The 20,167-nt window shown below is 41.6% G+C and overlaps 1 protein-coding gene across 1 annotated transcript in view; it reads left to right on the forward strand.

The window, feature by feature from the left end:
• TYR (tyrosinase) overlaps window positions 1-20,167 on the forward strand; it is an 84,261-nt gene that overhangs the window by 16,792 nt on the left and 47,302 nt on the right. The window contains exon 2 of the mRNA XM_073317890.1: window positions 180-396. Coding sequence (XP_073173991.1) covers window positions 180-396 — 217 coding nt within the window. The remainder of the gene's footprint in view (window positions 1-179; window positions 397-20,167) is intronic.

Below are 20,167 nucleotides of genomic sequence, written 5' to 3' on the forward strand. Positions count from 1 at the left end.
TAAGTCATTTTTGTAGTTTGAAATTAATACAAACATCATTTCTTACACACAGGTTATCGCATTTGCATTTTCTGCTCTGGGTTCTATGGGTCGAAGAACTTATTCTGAAAAATAAAACTGTTTGCTTTTATCCTTTTTGTAACCAAGACAACTGTGCTGATGGAAAATATTTTACACAGGTAATTTGCAGCCTATCGGAGGAGTACAACAGCCGGCAGGCTTTATGCAATGCCACCAATGAAGGCCCTATACTTCGAAACCCTGGGAACCATGATAAAACAAGGACACCTAGGCTCCCATCTTCAGCTGAGGTTGAATTTTGTCTAACGTTGACTCAGTATGAATCTGGGTCCATGGATAAATTGGCCAATTTCAGCTTCAGAAACACTTTGGAAGGTAACGCATTTTATTCTAGTATGGCATTTCCAGTCATAGAATGATCCTTTCCAGGGATGTAGCATAATGCTGTTTCAAGATGGAAGTTGTAACTTATGAGTAAGTAGAGCCTCTAAACCTTGGGCAGCTTGGACTGATTTCATGGGGTGGAATTGACAATGTACCTGATGTCACAGTTCCTCTTGGAAATCTCTAAGGGTGCGTCTACACAGCAGCTGGGAGATGTGATTCCCAGCTCAGGTAGATGTACATGCACTAACTCTGCTCAAGCTAGAGCCTAAAAATAGCCATGTAGCTGCACACCACACATGGTCCCTTCGGCTAGCCACTTGAGTACAACCCCATCCAAGGTCCCAGGTGTGTGCTCAGGTGGCTATCCCAAGCCACTGTGGCCACACTGCTATTCTTCATCTGCTAGCTTGAGCACAGGTATATTTACCCACACTGGGAATCACTCCTCCCAGCTGCTGTGTAGACATATCTACACAGGGTAGGTCTACACTGCAAGTATTTGCACTGTGGTGCTGAGTCTCATAGCCCAGGTCAATTGACTCAGACTTGTGGGGTTTGGGCTGAGGGGCTAAAAATAGCAGCAGAGAGGTTTCTGTTTGCGCTGGAGCCTGGGTTTGTAAACCTGGTGAGGGAGGAGGGTCTCAGAGCCCAGTCTCCAGCCCAAGCAGGAATGTGTACACTGCTATTTTTAGCCCTGCTGCCCAAGACCCACAAAACCAAATCAATTGACCCGGGCACTAAGACTCAGTGCCATGGGGTTTTCTTTGCAGTGTGGACATACCCATAGTTAGAGATTAGGTTAATTTTTGACACATGAGGTTTAATATACCTTACAAAAATGCACATTATTGGAAAAACGTGACTTCTCCTCCTATGGAAGTGGTATAGTAAAAATAAGGACAAACTTTTATACCAAGTACATACACAAGAAAAGTGCCAAAACGAAGATAGGTAGTTAGAAATTTGGTCACCCTTTTTAGCGTACTCAGAGGAGGAGAGCACCTCAGCCAGCAAGCCAGAATCTTTAGCCAGGTTCCTTGAATATTAACCTGATCCTGAGTAAGTAATAACAAATATAAGATGTAGCACGTTAACATTTTATTGCAACCTTGCCTTAATGAAAAGTTGCAAAAGGCACAATTAACTATAAGCCAGTCCCTTTTTGAATCTTGCTACCTTGCTAATGATGCTGGAAGATTATTTCTATTTATAAAATGTTTGTATTAACTCCTTCAGTGCTGCCTCATATGCCCGGGGCATGCGGCAGGACAGGTTCCCATTAATGCCCCACATAGCTGGCAGGTATGTAACCTTCTCCCAGAACATGGTGACAACAAAGGGCCACAATCATATTCCACCACAACACGAAAATTGCAGCAAGGACCAGCAGTTGAAGCCTTTAAATTTATGAATTATTATTATTATTGATTATCATTCTCGGTGCAATGGTGGGTGCCATAAAACACTTTACCTCCTTCACAACATACAGTGAAATATTCTCAGATCCGAACTGTGGGCCAAAGTCTCCTCTTACACTGGTGAAAGATTTGGAGTGACTCCATTGAAGCCACAAGAGATTTCAGACATTGAATGACCCCAGGCCTGGAAATAGTTGGTGCTTGATGCAGTGGAAATGGAGAGGCAGTGGAAGTTTTGGAAAGAGGGAGGTGATATGGCTGGAGAGACAAGCCAGAGAACCAGGAACATGGATTTTTTTTTGCTGCTGTGTTTTGAATGGATTTAAGCATTGGGAGGCAGGGGGAGATGATGTCAAGGCCAGAAAGGAGGAGAGCAAAGTAGTCAAAACATGAAATTATGAGGGCCTAAATCAGAGTTTTAGCAGCATGGACAAAGAGGAAGGGCTGGATCTTGGAGACGTTGCACAAGGAAAGGCAGCACGTCCTGGACACAGCCTGGATGTGGGAGTCTACAGAAAGAAAAGAGTAAAAAAAAAAAAAAAGACACCCAGATTACAGGCCCAAATGACAGGTAGGATGAAAGTGTTGTCCCTGCTTCATGAGACTGGAAGGAGTGTGAAGGGCTTTGGAGAAAAAAAAAAAAATGAAGAGCTCAGTTTTTTCCACTGCTGAGCTTAAATTGGTGTCTGGATGTCAGAAAGGCAGGCAGGGAATGTTAGAGTGTTGACATTATGTTTCATATTACAATTAGAATTTAGTTTTGTATAGCTTCTTCATGCAAGATGCATCAAAAAACACTTTAAGAGCTATCCCAGAATATATATATATATAAAAATTTTTCAAAGGTATATTAAAAGGCAGTAGCACAGATGTCCAACAAAATCGCACAATAATCAAGAAAGCACTTAAAACCTGCAGTACCTGAATAGGTTGGGAAGACCTATTTTAATTCTTATTTTGCAGTCTGCTAAACTAGCAATCAATGTTTTGTCTGATTAATCCATGGAACCCTTTCTCCAGTGCTGTGTCTTCGTCACTTTAATTTCATGGCTGTTGCGCACAGTCATAGCAATTTGTGTTGAGACTTGTTAATATCTTAGCATGTGCTCCCAACAACATTGTGAATGGGTTATTGCTTTAATTTGGATTGTGCTACAGCTGAAAGGACATTGAGGCATATTTTATAATATATATATGGCAAATCCACTGTTCTTTATAATAACCCCTCAGAAGTTCGACACGGATATCTTTCTTCTATCCCAACACCCATTCTTCCACCACACACACATGCTAATTTAAAAGAATCATAGAAAGCCAGTGAATGATGGCTGCTGACAATATATTAACTGGGGCTTTGGCTAGTTCAGATTTAAATGGTTCCAGTGAAAGAGCATCAACTACACTCCAAGGGAGACTAAGTGGCCCATTGAGATCCATGATAGGTTAATTTCTGTTCTGATTTTAAGGGGGTGGGAAGGATGGTCAGATACTACCCTGCTCCCGGAATTGCTGAGGGGTCTTCACAGGCTCCACCTCAGGGAAAGATGGGCTTGGGGAGGAGAGGTTGAGTCTGTGGTGATACTAAGAGCATGAACCTCCTCTCCTCATCTGTTCTGCAGAGATTACATAAAGAAGGCAACACAGCCCACTTCTGCAGGCTCCCTCTGTCTGTTCTAGGGATCCTCCTTTAAGAGAGCAGTCATGGCTACTGGAAGCTCTTGTAGAAAAGTCAAAATGGAGCCACCCTGCTAGGGAGCAGGTGTGGAGGATGTTGGAAGGGGCAGGGGTGACCAAAGGCACAGACTGAGTCTCCCCTTTTCCCCACAAGCTCTGCAAAGACCAAGGACCTCACCCAGAACCCCCTCTTAATTCCGTGGAGCAAAATTCTTCATCCCAGTCTCCTGAAAATGACTCTGCAAAACCTCTGCCGGGAGAGGAGTCTTCCTTCCCAGCACCACCCCTCATCCTCCCATGTGCATTTCCATGGGAGGAGATGCTCTGAGCCACTGTTGTTACATATTTCCTAATGTTCTACTTTTGCTGAGTTTCATTCCATCACTCTGGGTGAGAGTGTATCTCCCCATGGAACAGCTTAAAACATTTCTCTCCATTCAGATACTTGTATGCAACACTCTACTCAGTTTGGCTTTCAGCTACCCCAGTGTGAATATGGAATAACTCCCTTGTCTTAGATGCGTTGCACAATATAAAGACCCTGGTGGTGATTGACCTCATGCTGGCTTCACAGAGGTGTCTGTTAGAGGGCTTTCCTTGGTTCTTGTCACGCAGACAGCAAGCAGCAAAAGACCAGAAGTCCGAAGCGCAGACAATGCGATGTTTATTGGGGTTAGTTTCCAAGCAAGCATATTTCGAAGCCCTTCACATCAGTCAGGCTTATCTCTGATAGTCTGTTCCCCCGTGCTCCGTTCCCACCTCTGATGCCACAGACCATTTACCCCCTCTCCCCCCTTCCCAGCTCTGACACTGCAGAGCCTTGCCTGGGTCCCTGTTCCCCGTTCCCTATTCCCGTTCCCTGCCCCTTAACAAACATGATTCCAATTTCCCTTGTACTTCCTGTTTGACCCCAATTTGTATAGTAATATTCTCAACTATACCTTAACCAATCATTTTACTGAAATTTAACTAACCAATCCTAACATATTGTAACATAATTCTCTAACCAATTATTTCCCACTACCCTAATTAACTTACACCTAAGAAAATTAATTATACAGCAGACAAAAACAATTAGAGAACCAGACGGATTAACAATAGAAAAGTGGGGGCCATAAAGATAAAACATATAGAAATGAGGGTTTCACAACCACAACCATTGATAAGTGATTTCTTGCTAGACAGGATGCTATTGCAAGATCTGTTTCTTTATCTGGTGGTAATGGGCATGATCAGAACAGGATTGTCTTTGTAAATGCCCAATACCACCTTATTTCAATGTGACTGGTTTGGGATGTGAGGATGTGACCTTACTCTTCCCAGCTTATGGCTGCCCCTGCTGCTTAGCCAAAGGCCTCAGACTATCCTAGTGAGAGAAGGCCCATACACAGGCGGACTGTGATTTTGATTTTTTGCTTTATACCTTGATAACTAGCTAAGTAGTAAAAATACACCTAAGTTTTTAAAGTATAGGCCTTACAGGCAGGTCTGAATATCTATATTCTAACAGTGTCCCCATCCCTGATGTTCCACAAGATTTCCTGGTCATATGAACACCCTATGCTCTGATACTGAGATTTAGTTCCCTGTAAAATTATTGAGCAGAAGGAACACATGGCCTTACCCTGGCCCCACAAACCCTTCTCCTGGTATTAGTGGGTCATTGAAAACAAATGTGAACAAATACTATTTTTATTATAGTAGTGCCTACAGGTCTCAGAGGTTGGGACCCAATTGTGCTAGGTACTATACAAACGCATAAGAGATATTCTTACAATCTAAATAGACAAGACAGACAAAGGGTCTGAAGAGGGGAAAGAGACAGAGAGGTGAAGTAACATGCATAAGGTCACATAGCAGGTCAGTGGCAGAGCTCAGATTAGAACCCTGGTCTCCATCCAGCACTCTATTAAAACCCTTAACTGAAAAAGCAGCTACAGGGGGGACATTTGGATACTGCATGATATCCCACTAAGTTCGCTGGCACAAACCCTTCTTATCATAACAGTTTGCTACTTCCATGTGTACTGTCAATGCATCACAAAGTTTGCTTGCAACAATGGACTAGATGGCTGGTGTTAAGAATACTATGCAAAACTGAACAAATATCTACATGGGACTAGGTTGATACAAGAACTGTAATTGTATTCACATGACACCTGGTCCCAAACCACTGACCTGATACAATGTCAGTTTCAAGTACATTTTTCAGCGCTCTTTTTCTAATAGAGTTAAACAGAAAAACAAATAGTAGCAAAATATAAAACCAGATTTTCAGAACAGCCTATACAGGTTCTGTTCAGCAAAAATGATGCACATCCTTTATCTGTGCATAAGGCTACTGCATAAACTTTTGCACACTGCAAGTCCCCTGAATGCCTTTAAGGGACTTTGACTCTAATAGAGTGTGATCTATTCATTCCCCTCCACCTCTAAGTCACCAGACCTGATTCTCCTATTACATTAGTTTTATGTGGTGTTAATTCAATGGAGTTACACCATGTCATAAATATACAGCTAAGGGTAGCATAAAATCCCTCCTTTACCTGTAAGGGGTTAAGAAGCTCAAATAACCTGGTTGGCACCTGACCAAAAGGACCAATAAGGGAAGAAGATACTTTCAAATCTGTGGGGGAAGGTTTTGTTTGTGCTCTCTGTGTGTTCCCCCTTGAGACAGAGAGACCAAGCAGGTAATCCAGCTCCTACTGAAATGATACATCTACAATTATAGAAACTGTAAGTAATAGCAAGGAAATGCATGAGAGTATCTTTTGTTTTAGCTTGTGAATTTTCCTATGCTGAAAGGGAGGTTTAGTCCTGTTTTTTGTAACTTTGAAGTTTTGCCTAGAGGGAATCCTCTGTGTTTTAAATCTTATTACCCTGTAAAATTACCTTCCATCCTGATTTTACAGGTGTGTTTCTTTTACTTTATTACAAAGTTCTGCTTTTAAGAACCTGATTGGTTTTTAGTGTCCTAAAAGCCCAAGGGTCTGGTCTGTGCTCATCTTGTTTACCTATTTGATTGGTCTATTATTCTCAAGCCTCTCCAGGAAAGGGGATGAAGGGGCTTGGGGGGAATATTTTGGGGAAACAGGAACTCCAAGTGGTCCTTTTCCTGAATCTTTGTCTAACTCACTTGGTGGTGGCAACAATAACATCCAAGGACAAGGAAGAATTTGTGCCTTGGGGAATTTTTTAACCTAAGCTGATAGAAATAAGCTTAGGAGGTCTTTCATGCGGGTCCCCACATCTGTACCCCAGAGTGGGGAGGGAACCCTGACACACCATGAATGTAAATCATGAGTAAGTGAACACAGAATCCGACCAATAACCTTGTGACCATGTGGTTCAAGAAGCTATTTATACTTTTGAAAGGGACAGGATCATGATGTCTCATCCTCTAAACAGACACAAAGCCACACGAAGAATGGGAGTCTGGATGCTGCTTGCTGAGAAAAATAAATATGTTTGATGGGCATATAAGATCACTGCGAAAGTTTATGCTCACAGCCATGAGTAAGGTGTGTCATTGTGACTGCTTAATTTTTAATTGTGTTCAGATGACAAGCTTTAAATTGCATAACACTGCCACTGTTAGGAGAATGTACTGTGCCTTTAAAAGCAGAGCACATGTTAGAGCAGTGTTTCCCAACCATCAGGCCTGAAGAGGTGTGCAGTGGAATTTTTTTAAAACCTACATGTGAGAACTAACCCTTCCCAGGTATTTTAATCAGTGTCGGCGCCGGATGGCACTCTGTACTTTTGCTCTCCAGGACGACGCCCCTTTCAATATTACATGCATCACATTCCAGTCCCCGAAGTGAGGTTAAGAGGGATAACAAGTAAGCAAAGATGGTGTGCCCTGATTAATGTAATGTGCTGCAATGAGTCTTTGTCGATGATTCATATAAAAAAAGACATATAATTCAAGCCTAAATTTTATATTTACATTTCACTGGGGGTAAAAGCTAGAATGAGCCTGACCCAGAACAGCACTGTCATTAATTATATTGCATTTAAAAACAGCAGAGAAAGTCACACACATTTTGGGAATGAGAAGAAACGATTAATAATTAATTGCTTGTTATGCCAAAATATTATTCTCAAGTGCATGTCACTTTCTCCACTGAGCATGCTTTTGTCCAGAGTTCTTATATTTAGCTTTAATGTTAGTTTCCATGTTAATGTTGAAAATGTTAATTCTGGCACAAAAGACAGATAACTATCTAACATTAGCTGCCATGGTTATTTTGATTTTAACCCTACTAGCCTTGTTCTGGATTGGCTCATGAATATACATGAGACAAAATTAAGAATGACCTATGATAACGTAACATTGAGTCTACACTCATATGACCTTGACATTATGGGAATCAAGTGGCGGTTAGTGTGTTTTTCAGATCTTAAAAATCTCAAAAGTTACAGTGTTGAATTTCAAGATGTATGACCCCAAAATGAACAAATATTTGAAGAAAAAAGATTTTGGTGGTTCCACCTCTACTCGCAGTGATGAACATAAAACTAAGAAACTGAAAGTGGTGAACCGACACCTCTGTGAGAGCTATCTCCAATATGGATTTTAGTCTACAGGTAAACCATCTTGCCCTCTTCCACAATATTTCATGTGCAGGGAGAAATTCTCAAACTTTGCCGTGGTGCCAAGTAAGTTAAAATGACACCTTACAAGCAAACATTTATCCCTTGCCAAAAAGGACATAATTTTTTATGCATTTGGGGGATCAGAATGAAAATCAAGCACAATTGATGATCTACTGTGCAGCTGTTTCTGACAAAGCGCTGGAAGCGAGCTACGTGGTCAATGAGCTTGCAGAAAAGGCAAAAAAGCCACATATAATGGCCGAGACATTAATTTTACTAGCATGCAAAGAAATCATAAGAGTAATTGTTAGGTGCATATGCAACCAAGGAAATTGAAAAAGTTCCTCTTTCAGATAACACGATAAGTCACTGCATTGATGATATTGAGATGGTGCTCCAAGAAAAATTAAAATCAAGCAGAAAGTTTGCGTTGCAGCTTGATGAACTGACTTATCTGTGGCCATGCTCAATTTTTGGCTCATGTAAGGTACGTTGATGGAGACAGTATCAAATAAAAGGTTTTGTTTTGCAAAGAACTGTCAGGTCACATGACTGGAGAGGAAATATTCAGTGAGACAGTCTACTTTGAAGAAGGAGAACCACACTGGAAACATTGTATCAGTGTTTGGAGCAACCTCCATGACTGGCAAAGTGAAAGGCGTTTGTAAGCAAGGTTAGGGAACAAAACCCAGTGTTGGTGAGCCAGTGTTTCCTGCACTGTGAAACTCTCATCACCAAAACACTGCCAAAAGAACTGTTGTTAATGAACTTTATAAAATCATGCCTTTTCACCTTGCTGTGTAAGCAAACGGGAGTGAAGCACCCAAGTTTACTTTTTCACACTGAAATATGATGGCTTTCCCATGGAAAAGTTCTCTCATGCTTGTATGAGCTGAGAAAGGAGATGAAAATGTTCCTACCTGTGGAGAAATCAATGGCACATCAGCAATCAAATCTGTGTACATGTTGCAAAATGCTTGCCTATCTGATTGATATATTCTGCTGTCTCAATTAGCTGAACGGGAAAATGCAAGGTGAAAACAAGCATCTCTCTTCAGCACAGCATGGGTTTAGGTCTAAGTTAGCCCTCTGGTGTGAAAAAGTAGCAAAAGGAACAATAGAAATGTTCTCCTTGGCAAATGCAGCAGATCCTGCTGGCAGTAATTTGGTCAATGTCATTTCTGAGCATTTAGAAAGTCTGGAAGAAAAATTCAGTTCTTCTTTTCCTTCTATTAATATAGACTGGTTCCAAAATCCTTGGAGTTCCTCTGCAATGCAAAGCGCTAAGACTGTTACAATAATGGCTCAAGGTCAGTTTGCCGAATTAAGGATGGACCACACTTTGAAAATAAAGTTTGATGATATACCGTTAGACTCTTTCTGGTGGAAGGCGACTATCCTGTAATCTATGACCATGCTATCTCCATTCTGTTGCCCTTTTCAACAACATACCTGTGCGAGTTAAATATTTCAAGCCTGACTTACATCAGGAACAAAGAGAACATGTGTGGTCGATGGAGCAAGAGCTCAGAGAGGCACTGTCAACATTTCCTCCCAGGGTTAAAGACTCTGCACATCAAGACAAGCTCAGATGTCTCATTAAAAAGTTTTTTGTTATTTATTTTTCATATAATTTGTGGTCATTCATCACAGAGTACAGCACTGCTCTGTTCATTGAATTCAGAGTTCCATTCCATGTCGGACAGTGCGAGGCTTGGATCTCTGACTTGGAGTTTGGCATTTGATGTTGTTCACTTCCAAAGTCATACAAAAGAAGAAGTGCCTCAAAGATGAAAAGGTAATGCCATAAGTCTTGATTATAATAATATCCTTAGTTGATGTTTCTTGATTGGTACAACTTTTGTATTATTTGTTGTTCATCATATATTAAAAATTTATTTTTATTTGGAGTCTTGTTGGTGTGAATGTGAGAGTCGACTGAAAATACTTAGAATCATAGAATATTAGGGTTGGAAGAGACCTCAGAAGGTCATCTAGTCCAATCCCCTGTTCAAAGCAGGACCAACACCAATTCAAGCATACTTGTCACAGTCTGTACAATAAAAGTGATCAGCATAATGTTACCATCATTAACTTTATTGTACAGACTGTGAATGGCAAGGGTGGTAAGCCGAGGCGATAAGGAGGCGAGATCATCTTCACACAATATGGTGGTGTGCCTCAAAATAATTAAAGGTATCAAGGTGTGCCGCAGCAGAGGAAAGAGGGAACTGTGTTAGAGGGAAGTGGACCGGTGCTAGTGGGGAGAAGTGGTTGGAAGCAGTCTAGTGGCAGCTTCACTAGACAGATCACTGGGAAGTTCTAATCAAGCCTTACTACTTAGAGTTCAGCCTATTTCTCCTTCTTATGAATTCACAAGATAGCACATGGGACCAGAGTGAGGTAGAAGAGAGGACAGAAAAAAAGAGCACTGTGGTGAAGGAGTAAAGGAGTCCTAGTAGAGATGGAGCAACTAAAAGTCCCCAAGGAGTTGAAACTCTCGGGTAATGCAGCAGACTCCTGGAAGAGATTCAGGCTGGCTTTGGTGGGAAAGAAGACCAGCAGAAAATATCAATCTTCGTAAACCCTTGAGGTCATAGGCGATGTGTGGGGGGCATGTGGAGTTTAAAGTTCAAAGCAGAACTGCCTGTTACTGATGGCATGTTGTTTAGAGGAGATAGAACAGTAGTGTCTAAGATGTTACAAGCTGACATGCTCACAAGAGTACATTAAGGACACCTGGGCATGGAGAAATGAAAAACACAGAGCCAGAGAGATACTGCGCTGGCCACAAATGAAGATAAAGAAAACTGTTAAAATGTGTGAAAGGTCAAAAATATCAACCTAAACAGGTAACATAGTCTATGCTGATAAACAATGAACAGTTAAGGGCATGGTCTAAAGTTGGTATGGATTTCTTTGCATATGCAGGTAAAGACTATATTTTGATTTTGGATTATTATTCTCATTATCCCAAAGTTGTTTTCTTTAAAAAAAAAAATCACATCAAAACATAGAACCATAGAACTGGAAAGGACCTTGAGAGGTCATCTAGTCCAGTCCCCTGCACTCAAGGCAGGACAAAATATTATCTAGACCATCCCTGACAGGTGTTTGTCCAACCTGCTCTTAAAAGTCCCCAATGATGGAGATTCCACCACCTCCCAAGGCAATTTATTCCAGTGCTTAACCACCCTGACAGTTAGGAAGTTTTTCCTAATGTCCAACTGAAACCACCCTTGCTGCAATTTAAGCCCATTGCTTCTTGTCCTATCCTCAGAGGTTAAGAGGAACAATTTTTCTCCCTCCTCCTTGTAACAACCTTTCATGTACTTGAAAATTGTTATGTCCCCTCTCAGTCTTCCTCTTCTCCAGACTAAACAAACCCAGTTTTTTTCAATCTTCCCTCATAGGTCATGTTTTCTAGACCTTTAATCATTTGTGTTGCTCTTCTCTAGACTCTCTCTCTAATTTGTCCACATCTTTTCTGAAATGTGGTGCCCAGAACTGGACACAATACTCCAGTTGAGGCCTAATCAATGTGGAGTAGAGTGGAAGAATTACTTCTCGTATCTTCCTTACAATACTCCTGCTAAAACATCTCAGAATGGTGTTTTGGTTTTTTGCAACAGCATTATAATGTTGACTCATATTTAGCTTGTGATCCACTATGACCCCCAGATCCCTTTCCAAAGTACTCCTTCCTAGGCAGTCATTTCCCATTTTGTATGTGTGCAACTAAGTGTTCCTTCCTAAGTGGAGTACTTTGCATTTGTCCTTATTGGATTTCATCCTATTTACTTCAGACCATTTCTCCAGTTTGTCCAGATCATTTAGAATTTTAATCATATCTTCCAAAGCACTTGCAACCCCTCCCAGCTTTATATCGTCCGCAAACTTTAGGTGTACTCTCTATGCCACTATCTAAATCATTGATGAAGATACTGAACAGAACCGGACCCAGAACTGATCCCTGCAGGACTCTATTTTATGCCCTTCCATCATGGCTATGAACAACTGATAACTACTCTCTGGGAATGATTTTCCAACCAGTTGCGCATCCACCTTATAGTAGCTCCACCTATGGGCATGGCTACACTTGCAGATGTAGAGCTCTGAGAGTTAAACCAGCCCTCGGAGAACGCAGTAGGGAAAGTGCTGCAGCGTGTTGTTGTAGTAGCCAGACAAGGTACTAACAAACTTCAACAGGACTTTATTTTTTAAAGTGGAAACCTCTTTTCCAAGCTGCTGCTGCACCCTCAGTAGCTCTCCCTCAGCCTCTTCAACTCCTCCCCCTCCTTCCTGTTTCCTGTCCTTTCAGACTCCCAACAGCCAGTGCTCCCAGTTCTAATAATTACAAGCAACATCTAAACACCACATTCCCTCCTCTCTTAAGAAACTCTCCCAGTTACAACAAACGCTGTTCTAACCACAGGAACAAATAGGAAACAAGGCACTATACTGTTGACAGAAATATTACACTGAAAACACTATAGATAGTCTCTAGTCCAGACAGGTGGTCGTCTGGGTCTGACAGGCCATTTCTCAAGCTCCGGTTCCAGTGCAATCTCTTGTTGTGTTGATACTACGGTGAAGTCATCCATGCAGACTGGGTGTTGGCATAATCTCCTCTTTGTGCATAGGCAGGTGCAAGATAAGAAGCATTCCATAGCCGCCCATCAGAAAGTCGATAAGTGTAAGGTCCCTTCTTCTCTATGATTTTAAGAGGAGCTGTGAATTTATGTTCCCATTTGCGTAAAATTCCAGGTTTTTGTATTCTAACGAAGGAACCACACTGAAACTTTGGTTCCTTAGCACCCCGCCACTTGTCTGTGAAAGCCTTATACTTTGCCTGGTTCTGTTAAACTGTTTTTCTCACATCATCCTCTGTTGTTGCATCAGGTCTTGCCTTTAACAATCCAACAATGTTCAATTTAGTATTCATCTGTTTCCCATGCATTAACTCTGCAGGTGATCTTCGTGTTGTGGCATGTCGTGTAGCCCAATATGCTTGCAAGAAATCAGTAGTGAAGGGTATCCACAATCGCCCTTCCAGTTAAGCTGTTTGCAGATTCTTTTAAACTTCTGTTAAACCGTTCAATTTACCCATTGGCTTGAAGGTAATATAGGGATGACCTTCTGTGTAAAGTGTTTCTCTCTGCTCAAAAAGTTTCAAACTCCAGGGAAGTAAATTGACTACCATTATCTGAAGCCAGTTCTTTGGTGTTACCTTCCCTGCTAAAAACTGAAGAAAGGAACTTAATTACTGTAGCAGAAGAGATTTGCAATGTAAACGCTACCTCAGGCCATTTCCTGAAATAGTCTATTAAGGTGATGGCATAACGACAGTCAATTGGAGCAGTATCAAAGGGTCCTACAATGTCAATTACCACTTTTTCCCATGCAGATTCAGGAAGAGGAACAGGCTGTGATGGAGGGGTACATGTCACTGCTGTCTTATCATGCATTTGGCAAGTGACACAGGATTTTATGAGTGCGTCAGTTTGAGAGTCCATCCCTGGCCACCAGTACAGATCCCATGGTCGTCGTTTGGTTGTGACAATTCCTTGATGAGTATCATGTGCCAGCTGTAGGAGTTTTGACTGTAATTCTTCAGGCACAAGTAGCCTGTGTATTCCTTGTAGCACACAGCCATCGAGCAAAGAAAGTTCATCCCAAACTCTAAAATAAGGCAGCAAAACTGGGTCAAGGTTTTTAGGGTTACTGGGCCATCTCTTTGTCAGAAATTCCCGTAGTTTTTGTTGAATTGGACACACTGAAGAAGCAGCTTGAAATTGTTCTCTTGTAACTGCAGTAAGAGTGCTTGTAATAAGTGCAACTACTACATCCTCATCCTCCGGTGGACCATATGGTGAAAGCAAAAGCAGGCAAGAAAGGCAATCAGCGACCACATTTTGGTTTCCAGGCTTATATTCCAGTTCATAACTGAAAGAAAGTATCTTGCAGACCATCGAGCAATACGATATCCTGCTCTTCCCAGTCCTTTCGTGGTGAGCAACGTTGTCAAAGGGCTGTGGTCTGTGCGCAACTTGAACGCGTGGCCCCACAGGTAAGTTCTCCATTTTTCAGTAGCCCAGACACAAGCAAGTGCTTCTTTTTCGACTGTAGAATATTTTCTCTCTTAGTGTCCTTGAAGCAAATGCAACAGTCCTTTCTGTGTTGTCCTCATGAAGTTGTGTGAGGACAGCCCCAAGTCCATAATCAGAAGCGTCAGTAGTTACAATTGTGAGCAATGCAGGACTGAATAGTGCAAGTACTGGACTATGTACAATCAAGTCTTTCACCATTTCGAAGCTAGCTTGTACATCCGTTGTCCACACTAAGGTTGAACTTCTCCGTAGTAATTCTCATAACAATTCAATGACAAAAGCATAACTGGGACTGAATTTTGCATAGCAGGAGATAAGACCCAAGAAGGAACGTAAGGTTTGCAAATCTGTTGGAGGAGGAGCACTTGAAATTGCCAGGATATGAGCCGGATCAGGTTTCAGTCCAGCCTGTGAAATTGTATGCCCCAGAAAGGAGAGTTCAGTTTGTCTAAATTTGCATTTGGACCTACTGAGCTTGGGGCCTGCTTTGCTGATGCAGTTTAGTAGACTGCAGGTTATTGTCAGGCTCCTCCAAAGTATTTCCAAACACGATAATATCATTAAAATAGCACTGAACTCCATGTCGATTCTTCAAAATCAATGACATCATTTTTTGGAAGTCACTTGGGACTGACGCGAGACCATATGGAACACGTTTAAAACAGAATAGTCCCTCATGTGTAACAAATGCTGTGAGGTCTCTGCTATCTTCATGCAACATAACCTGGTGGTATGTACTCTGCAAATCAAGAGTAGAAAACATCTTTGCTCCACAGAGTTCTGCAAATACTTCTTCTCTGTGAGGAAGAGGATGGCTGTCAATCAAAATAGCTTTATTTGGCTCCCTTAAGTCCACACAAAGGCAAAGGCAAATGCCTCCACACTTCTTCTGCATCACTACTATAGGAGTTAATCTCTTCAATAATGCCCTTTTGAACAAGTTTTCTAAGTTCCTCTGAAGCAGCTTCCCTGACTGAAAATGGTAAGCGCCGTAACTTCTGTCATACAGGCATCACATTATTCCACATTTTAACTTTATGCAGAAACCATAAGCACAGCCAAGTTTCTCCTCAACCTGGTGTTTTGTTCCAGCTGAAACTGGTGTGTGTACCACAAGAGTGCTTTGCTGAGGAAAATTGATTTGTCCATTAACTACCCTGAGATTTAAAGCAGCCAATAAATCTCTGCCAAGGATAGGAGTGCCTTTGTGGACAATGTAGAACTCTGCAGTTACACAGCAATCAACAAAAGTAACTATTGCTGGCAGGCAGCCACGGAATATGGGTTTTCAAATAGCACACCAAGTGAAGTTTGGGTTCAGTAAGAGGCACATCTTTAAAGTAATGCAAATAGATGGAATCAGGTAGTATAGATACTGCTGAGCCAGTGTCCAACATTAGCTGAATAGAGTGTGATTTGCCTGAGGGTATGGTGGAAACATTTACCGTGCACTTTATTTGTTCTGGAATATGTGCAGTAGTGATTTTGTCCATGCTCAGCACAGTAACATCTGGTATTGTAACTGCATGCACCTGTTGATTGAACTGGCTGCTGCGACATACTTTAGCAAAATGCCCGATCTTTTTGCAATGATTGCACTGAGCTACTTTTGCCGGACATCCTGTGTAGCTTGCAAGGTGTTGTGGGGATACACAGTGAAAACATGCTTTTACTGTATTTTGAATTTGCTGATTTGGTGGGTTTTCCATTAGTTTTCCTCTTGTAATTTTTGTCTTCAGTGGATAGTGAACTTTTCTGCAAAGGATTCACAGCCTGGACTGTGCCTCCTGTATCCATGTCATTATTTTGGCTTCAGCTGTAGCTGACTCAATCTGGGTAGCAATGGTTATTGCTTTTTCTAGTGTAAGTTGTGGTTCTAGAAGTAAACGTTCTCTTACACGAAGCATGGTTGTTTTCTCAATGAACTGGTCTCTAATCATCTCATCTGTCATATTCCCAAAGTCACAAATTACAATCAGACTCCTCAGGGAAGCAATATACTGCATTATAATCTCCCCTGGTTTCTGCTCACGCTGGCAAAATCTGTAGCGATTAGCTACTACATTAGCTACTACTTTTGGTACAAAAAAGTTCTTTAATGCAGAACTTTAGTGCAGTCTCATATTTATCGTCTGCAAGGGGAAAAGTGTAAAATATACGCTGCCCTTCTGCTCCAAGGCAGTGGATTAGCAGAGCATGCTTTCTTACTTCAGAAATCTCTGTAGCACTGATTGCAAGCAGATAAGTCTCAGACATATGGATCCAGGCAGTAAAAGCAATTGGAGGCTCATCTGGGCTTTGTAGAAAGAGTACAGGTGGGTTCATAGGCAGAAGATCCATCCTCATTGACAAAATGTTGTAGGCAAGGTACTAGCAAACTTCAACAGGACTTTATTTTTTGAAGTGGAAACCTCTTTTCCAAGCTGCTGCTGTACCCTCAGTAGCTTTCCCTCAGCCTCTTCAACTCCTTCCCCCTCATTCCTGTTTCCTGTCCTTTCAGACTCCCAGCAGCCAGTGCTCCCAATTCTAATAATTACAAGCAACATCTAAACACCACACGTGTCCACACTGTCAGATTCAAGCACACTGGCGTGGCCACATTAGCAGCTCTTGCAACAGCCACAGAGAGCAGAGCATTGTGGTAGCTATCCCAGCATGCAAGTGGCTGCAACTTGCTTTCCCAAATGGGGGGGTGGTGTGGAGTGTGACAGGGAGTGTGTTGTGTGTATGTGGGGGGAGAGGGAGTGGGTTATGGGGGGGCTGAGAGCATGTCAAAATGCTGTGTTGTAAGTTCAGACAGACCCTGCTCTCCCCGCCTCTCATGCAACATTCCACACTAATGGTTGCTTTGTCCCAGAGCAGATAAGCATCCCAGCAGTCAGAAACGGAACTTTGAAAGGGCATATCTGCATTCCTGCAGCCGATTCCAAACAATGACAAGAGTGGCCACTTGACTTAAGGGGATTATGGGACATTTCTGGATGCCGATCAGAGCACAGTAATGCAACACCTCATTCACACTGACGCTGGGGCGTTTCAGCCGAGGCGCATCAAGCATTATGCTTTTCGTGGAGGAGCATTCATAGATTCATAGATATTTAGGTCAGAAGGGACCATTATGATCATCTAGTCTGACCTCCTGCACAACGCAGGCCACTGAATTTCACCCACCACTCCTACAAAAAAACCTCACACCTATATCTGTGCTATTGAAGTCCTCAAATCATAGTTTAAAGACTTTGAGGAGCAGAGAATCCTCCAGCAAGTGACCCGTGCCCCATGCTCCAGAGGAAGGCGAAAAACCTCCAGGGCCTCTTCCAATCTGCCCTGGAGGAAAATTCCTTCCCGACCCCAAATATGGCAATCAGCTAAACCCTGAGCATATGGGCAAGATTCATCAGCCAGATACTACAGAAAATTCTTTCCTGGGTAACTCGGATCTCACCCCATCTAATAGCCTATCACAGGCCATTGGACCTATTTACCATGAATATTTAATTACCAAAACCATGTTATCCCATCATACCATCTCCTCCATAAACTTATCAAGTTTAATCTTAAAGCCAGATAGATCTTTTGCCCCCACTGCTTCCCTTGGAAGGCTATTCCAAAACTTCACTTCTCTGATGCTTAAAAACCTTCGTCTAATTTCTAGTCTAAAATTTCCTAGTGGCCAGTTTATATCCATTTGTTCTTGTGTCCACATTGGTACTGACCTTAAATAATTCCTCTCCAGTATTTATCCCTCTGATATATTTATAGAGAGCAATCATATCTCCCCTAAACCTTCTTTTAGTTAGGTTAAACAAGCCAAGTTCCTTGAGTCTCCTTTCATAAGACAAGTTTTCCATTCCTCGGATCATCCTAGTAGCCCTTCTCTGTACTTGTTCCAGTTTGAATTCATCCTTCTTAAACATGGGAGACCAGAACTGCACACAGTGTTCCAGGTGAGGTCTCACCAGTGACTTGTATAACAGTACTAAAACCTCCTTATCCCTACTGGAAATACCTCTCCTGATGCATCCCAAGACCACATTAGCTTTTTTCACAGCCATATCACATTGGCAGCTCATAGTCATCCTATGATCAACCAATAGTCCAAGGTCCTTTTCCTCCTCCGTTACTTCTAATTGATGCGTCCCTAGCTTATAACTAAAATTCTTTAATTAAAATAACTAAAATTGTTATTAATCCCTAAATGCATGACCTTACACGTCTCACTATTAAATTTCATCCTATTACTATTACTCCAGTTTACAATGTCATCCAGATCCTCCTGTAGGGTATCCCTGTCCTTTTCTAAATTGGCAATATCTCCCAGCTTTGTATCATCCGCAAACTTTATTAGCACACTCCCACTTTTTGTGCCAAGGTCAGTAATAAAAAGATTAAATAAGACTGGTCCCAAAACCTATCCTTGAGGAACTCCACTGGTAACCTCCCTCCAGCCTGACAGGTCACCTTTCAGTAGGACCCGTTGTAGTCTCCCCTTTAACCAATTCCTTATCCACCTTATTCCTTATTCAATTTTCCTATTGATCCCCATCTTATCCAATTTAACTAATAATTCCCCATGTGGCACGGTATCAATTGCCTTACTAAAATCTAGGTAAATTAGATCCACTGCGTTTCCTTTGTCTAAAAAATCTGTTACTTTCTCAAAGAAGGAGATCAGGTTGGTTTGGCACGATCTACCTTTTGTAAAACCATGTTGTATTTTGTCCCACTTACCATTGACTTCAATGTCCTTAACTACCTTCTCCTTCAAATTTTTTTCCAAGACCTTGCATACTACAGATGTCATACTAACAGGCCTGTAGCTACCCAGATTACTTTTTTTCCCTTTCTTAAAAATAGAAACTATGTTAGCAATTCTCCAATCATATGGTACAACCCCTGAGTTTATAGATTCATTAAAAATTCTTGCTAATGGGCTTTCAATTTCTTGTGCCAATTCCTTTATATTCTTGGATGAAGATTATCTGGGCCCCCTGATTTAGTCCCATTAAGCTGTTTGAGTTTCGCTTCTACCTCAAATATGGTAATGTCTACCTCCATATCCTCATTCCCATTTGTCATGCTACCATTATCCCTAAGATCCTCTTTAGTCTTATTAAAGACTGAGGCAAAGTATTTGTTTAGATATTGGGCCATGCCTAGATTATCCTTGACCTCCACTCCATCCTCAGTGTTTAGCAGTCCCACTTCTTCTTTCTTTGTTTTCTTCTTATTTATATGACTATAGCACCTTTTACTATTGGTTTTAATTCCCTTTGCAAGGTTCAACTCTACTTGACTTTTAGCCTGTCTCACTTTATCCCTACATGTTCTGACCTCAATAAGGTAGCTTTCCTTGCTGATCCCTCCCTTCTTCCACTCCCTAAATGCTTTCTGCTTTTTCTTAATCACCTCTCTGAGATGCTTGCTCATCCAGCTTGGTCTACAACTCCTGCCTATGAATTTTTTCCCCTTTCTTGGGATGCAGGCTTCCGATAGCTTCTGCATCTTTGATTTAAAATAATCCCAGGCCTCCTCTACCTTTAGAGCCATAAATTCTTCAGTCCAATCCACTCCCCTAACTAATTTCCTTAATTTTTGAAAGTCAGCCCTTTTGAAATCAAAAACCCTAGCTGCAGATTTATTTTTATTAATCCTTCCGTTCAGTTTGAACTGAATTAGCTCATGATCACTTGAGCCAAGATTATCCCCTACAACCATTTCTTCTATGAGGTTCTCACTACTCACCAAAACCAAATCTAAAATGGCATCCCCTCTACTCGGTTCAGCAACTACTTGCTGAAGGAATCCATCAGCTATCGCATCTTGGAAAATCTGAGCCCTATTATTATTACTAGCACTCGTCCTCCAGTCTATATCTGGGAAGTTAAAGTCTCCCATGATCACACAGTTTCCATTAGTATTTACTTTATTAAAGACATTAAAAAGGGCTCTATCCAT

This window comes from Lepidochelys kempii, chromosome 1 (assembly GCF_965140265.1).
Source record: "Lepidochelys kempii isolate rLepKem1 chromosome 1, rLepKem1.hap2, whole genome shotgun sequence".
Taxonomy (NCBI): domain Eukaryota; kingdom Metazoa; phylum Chordata; order Testudines; family Cheloniidae; genus Lepidochelys; species Lepidochelys kempii.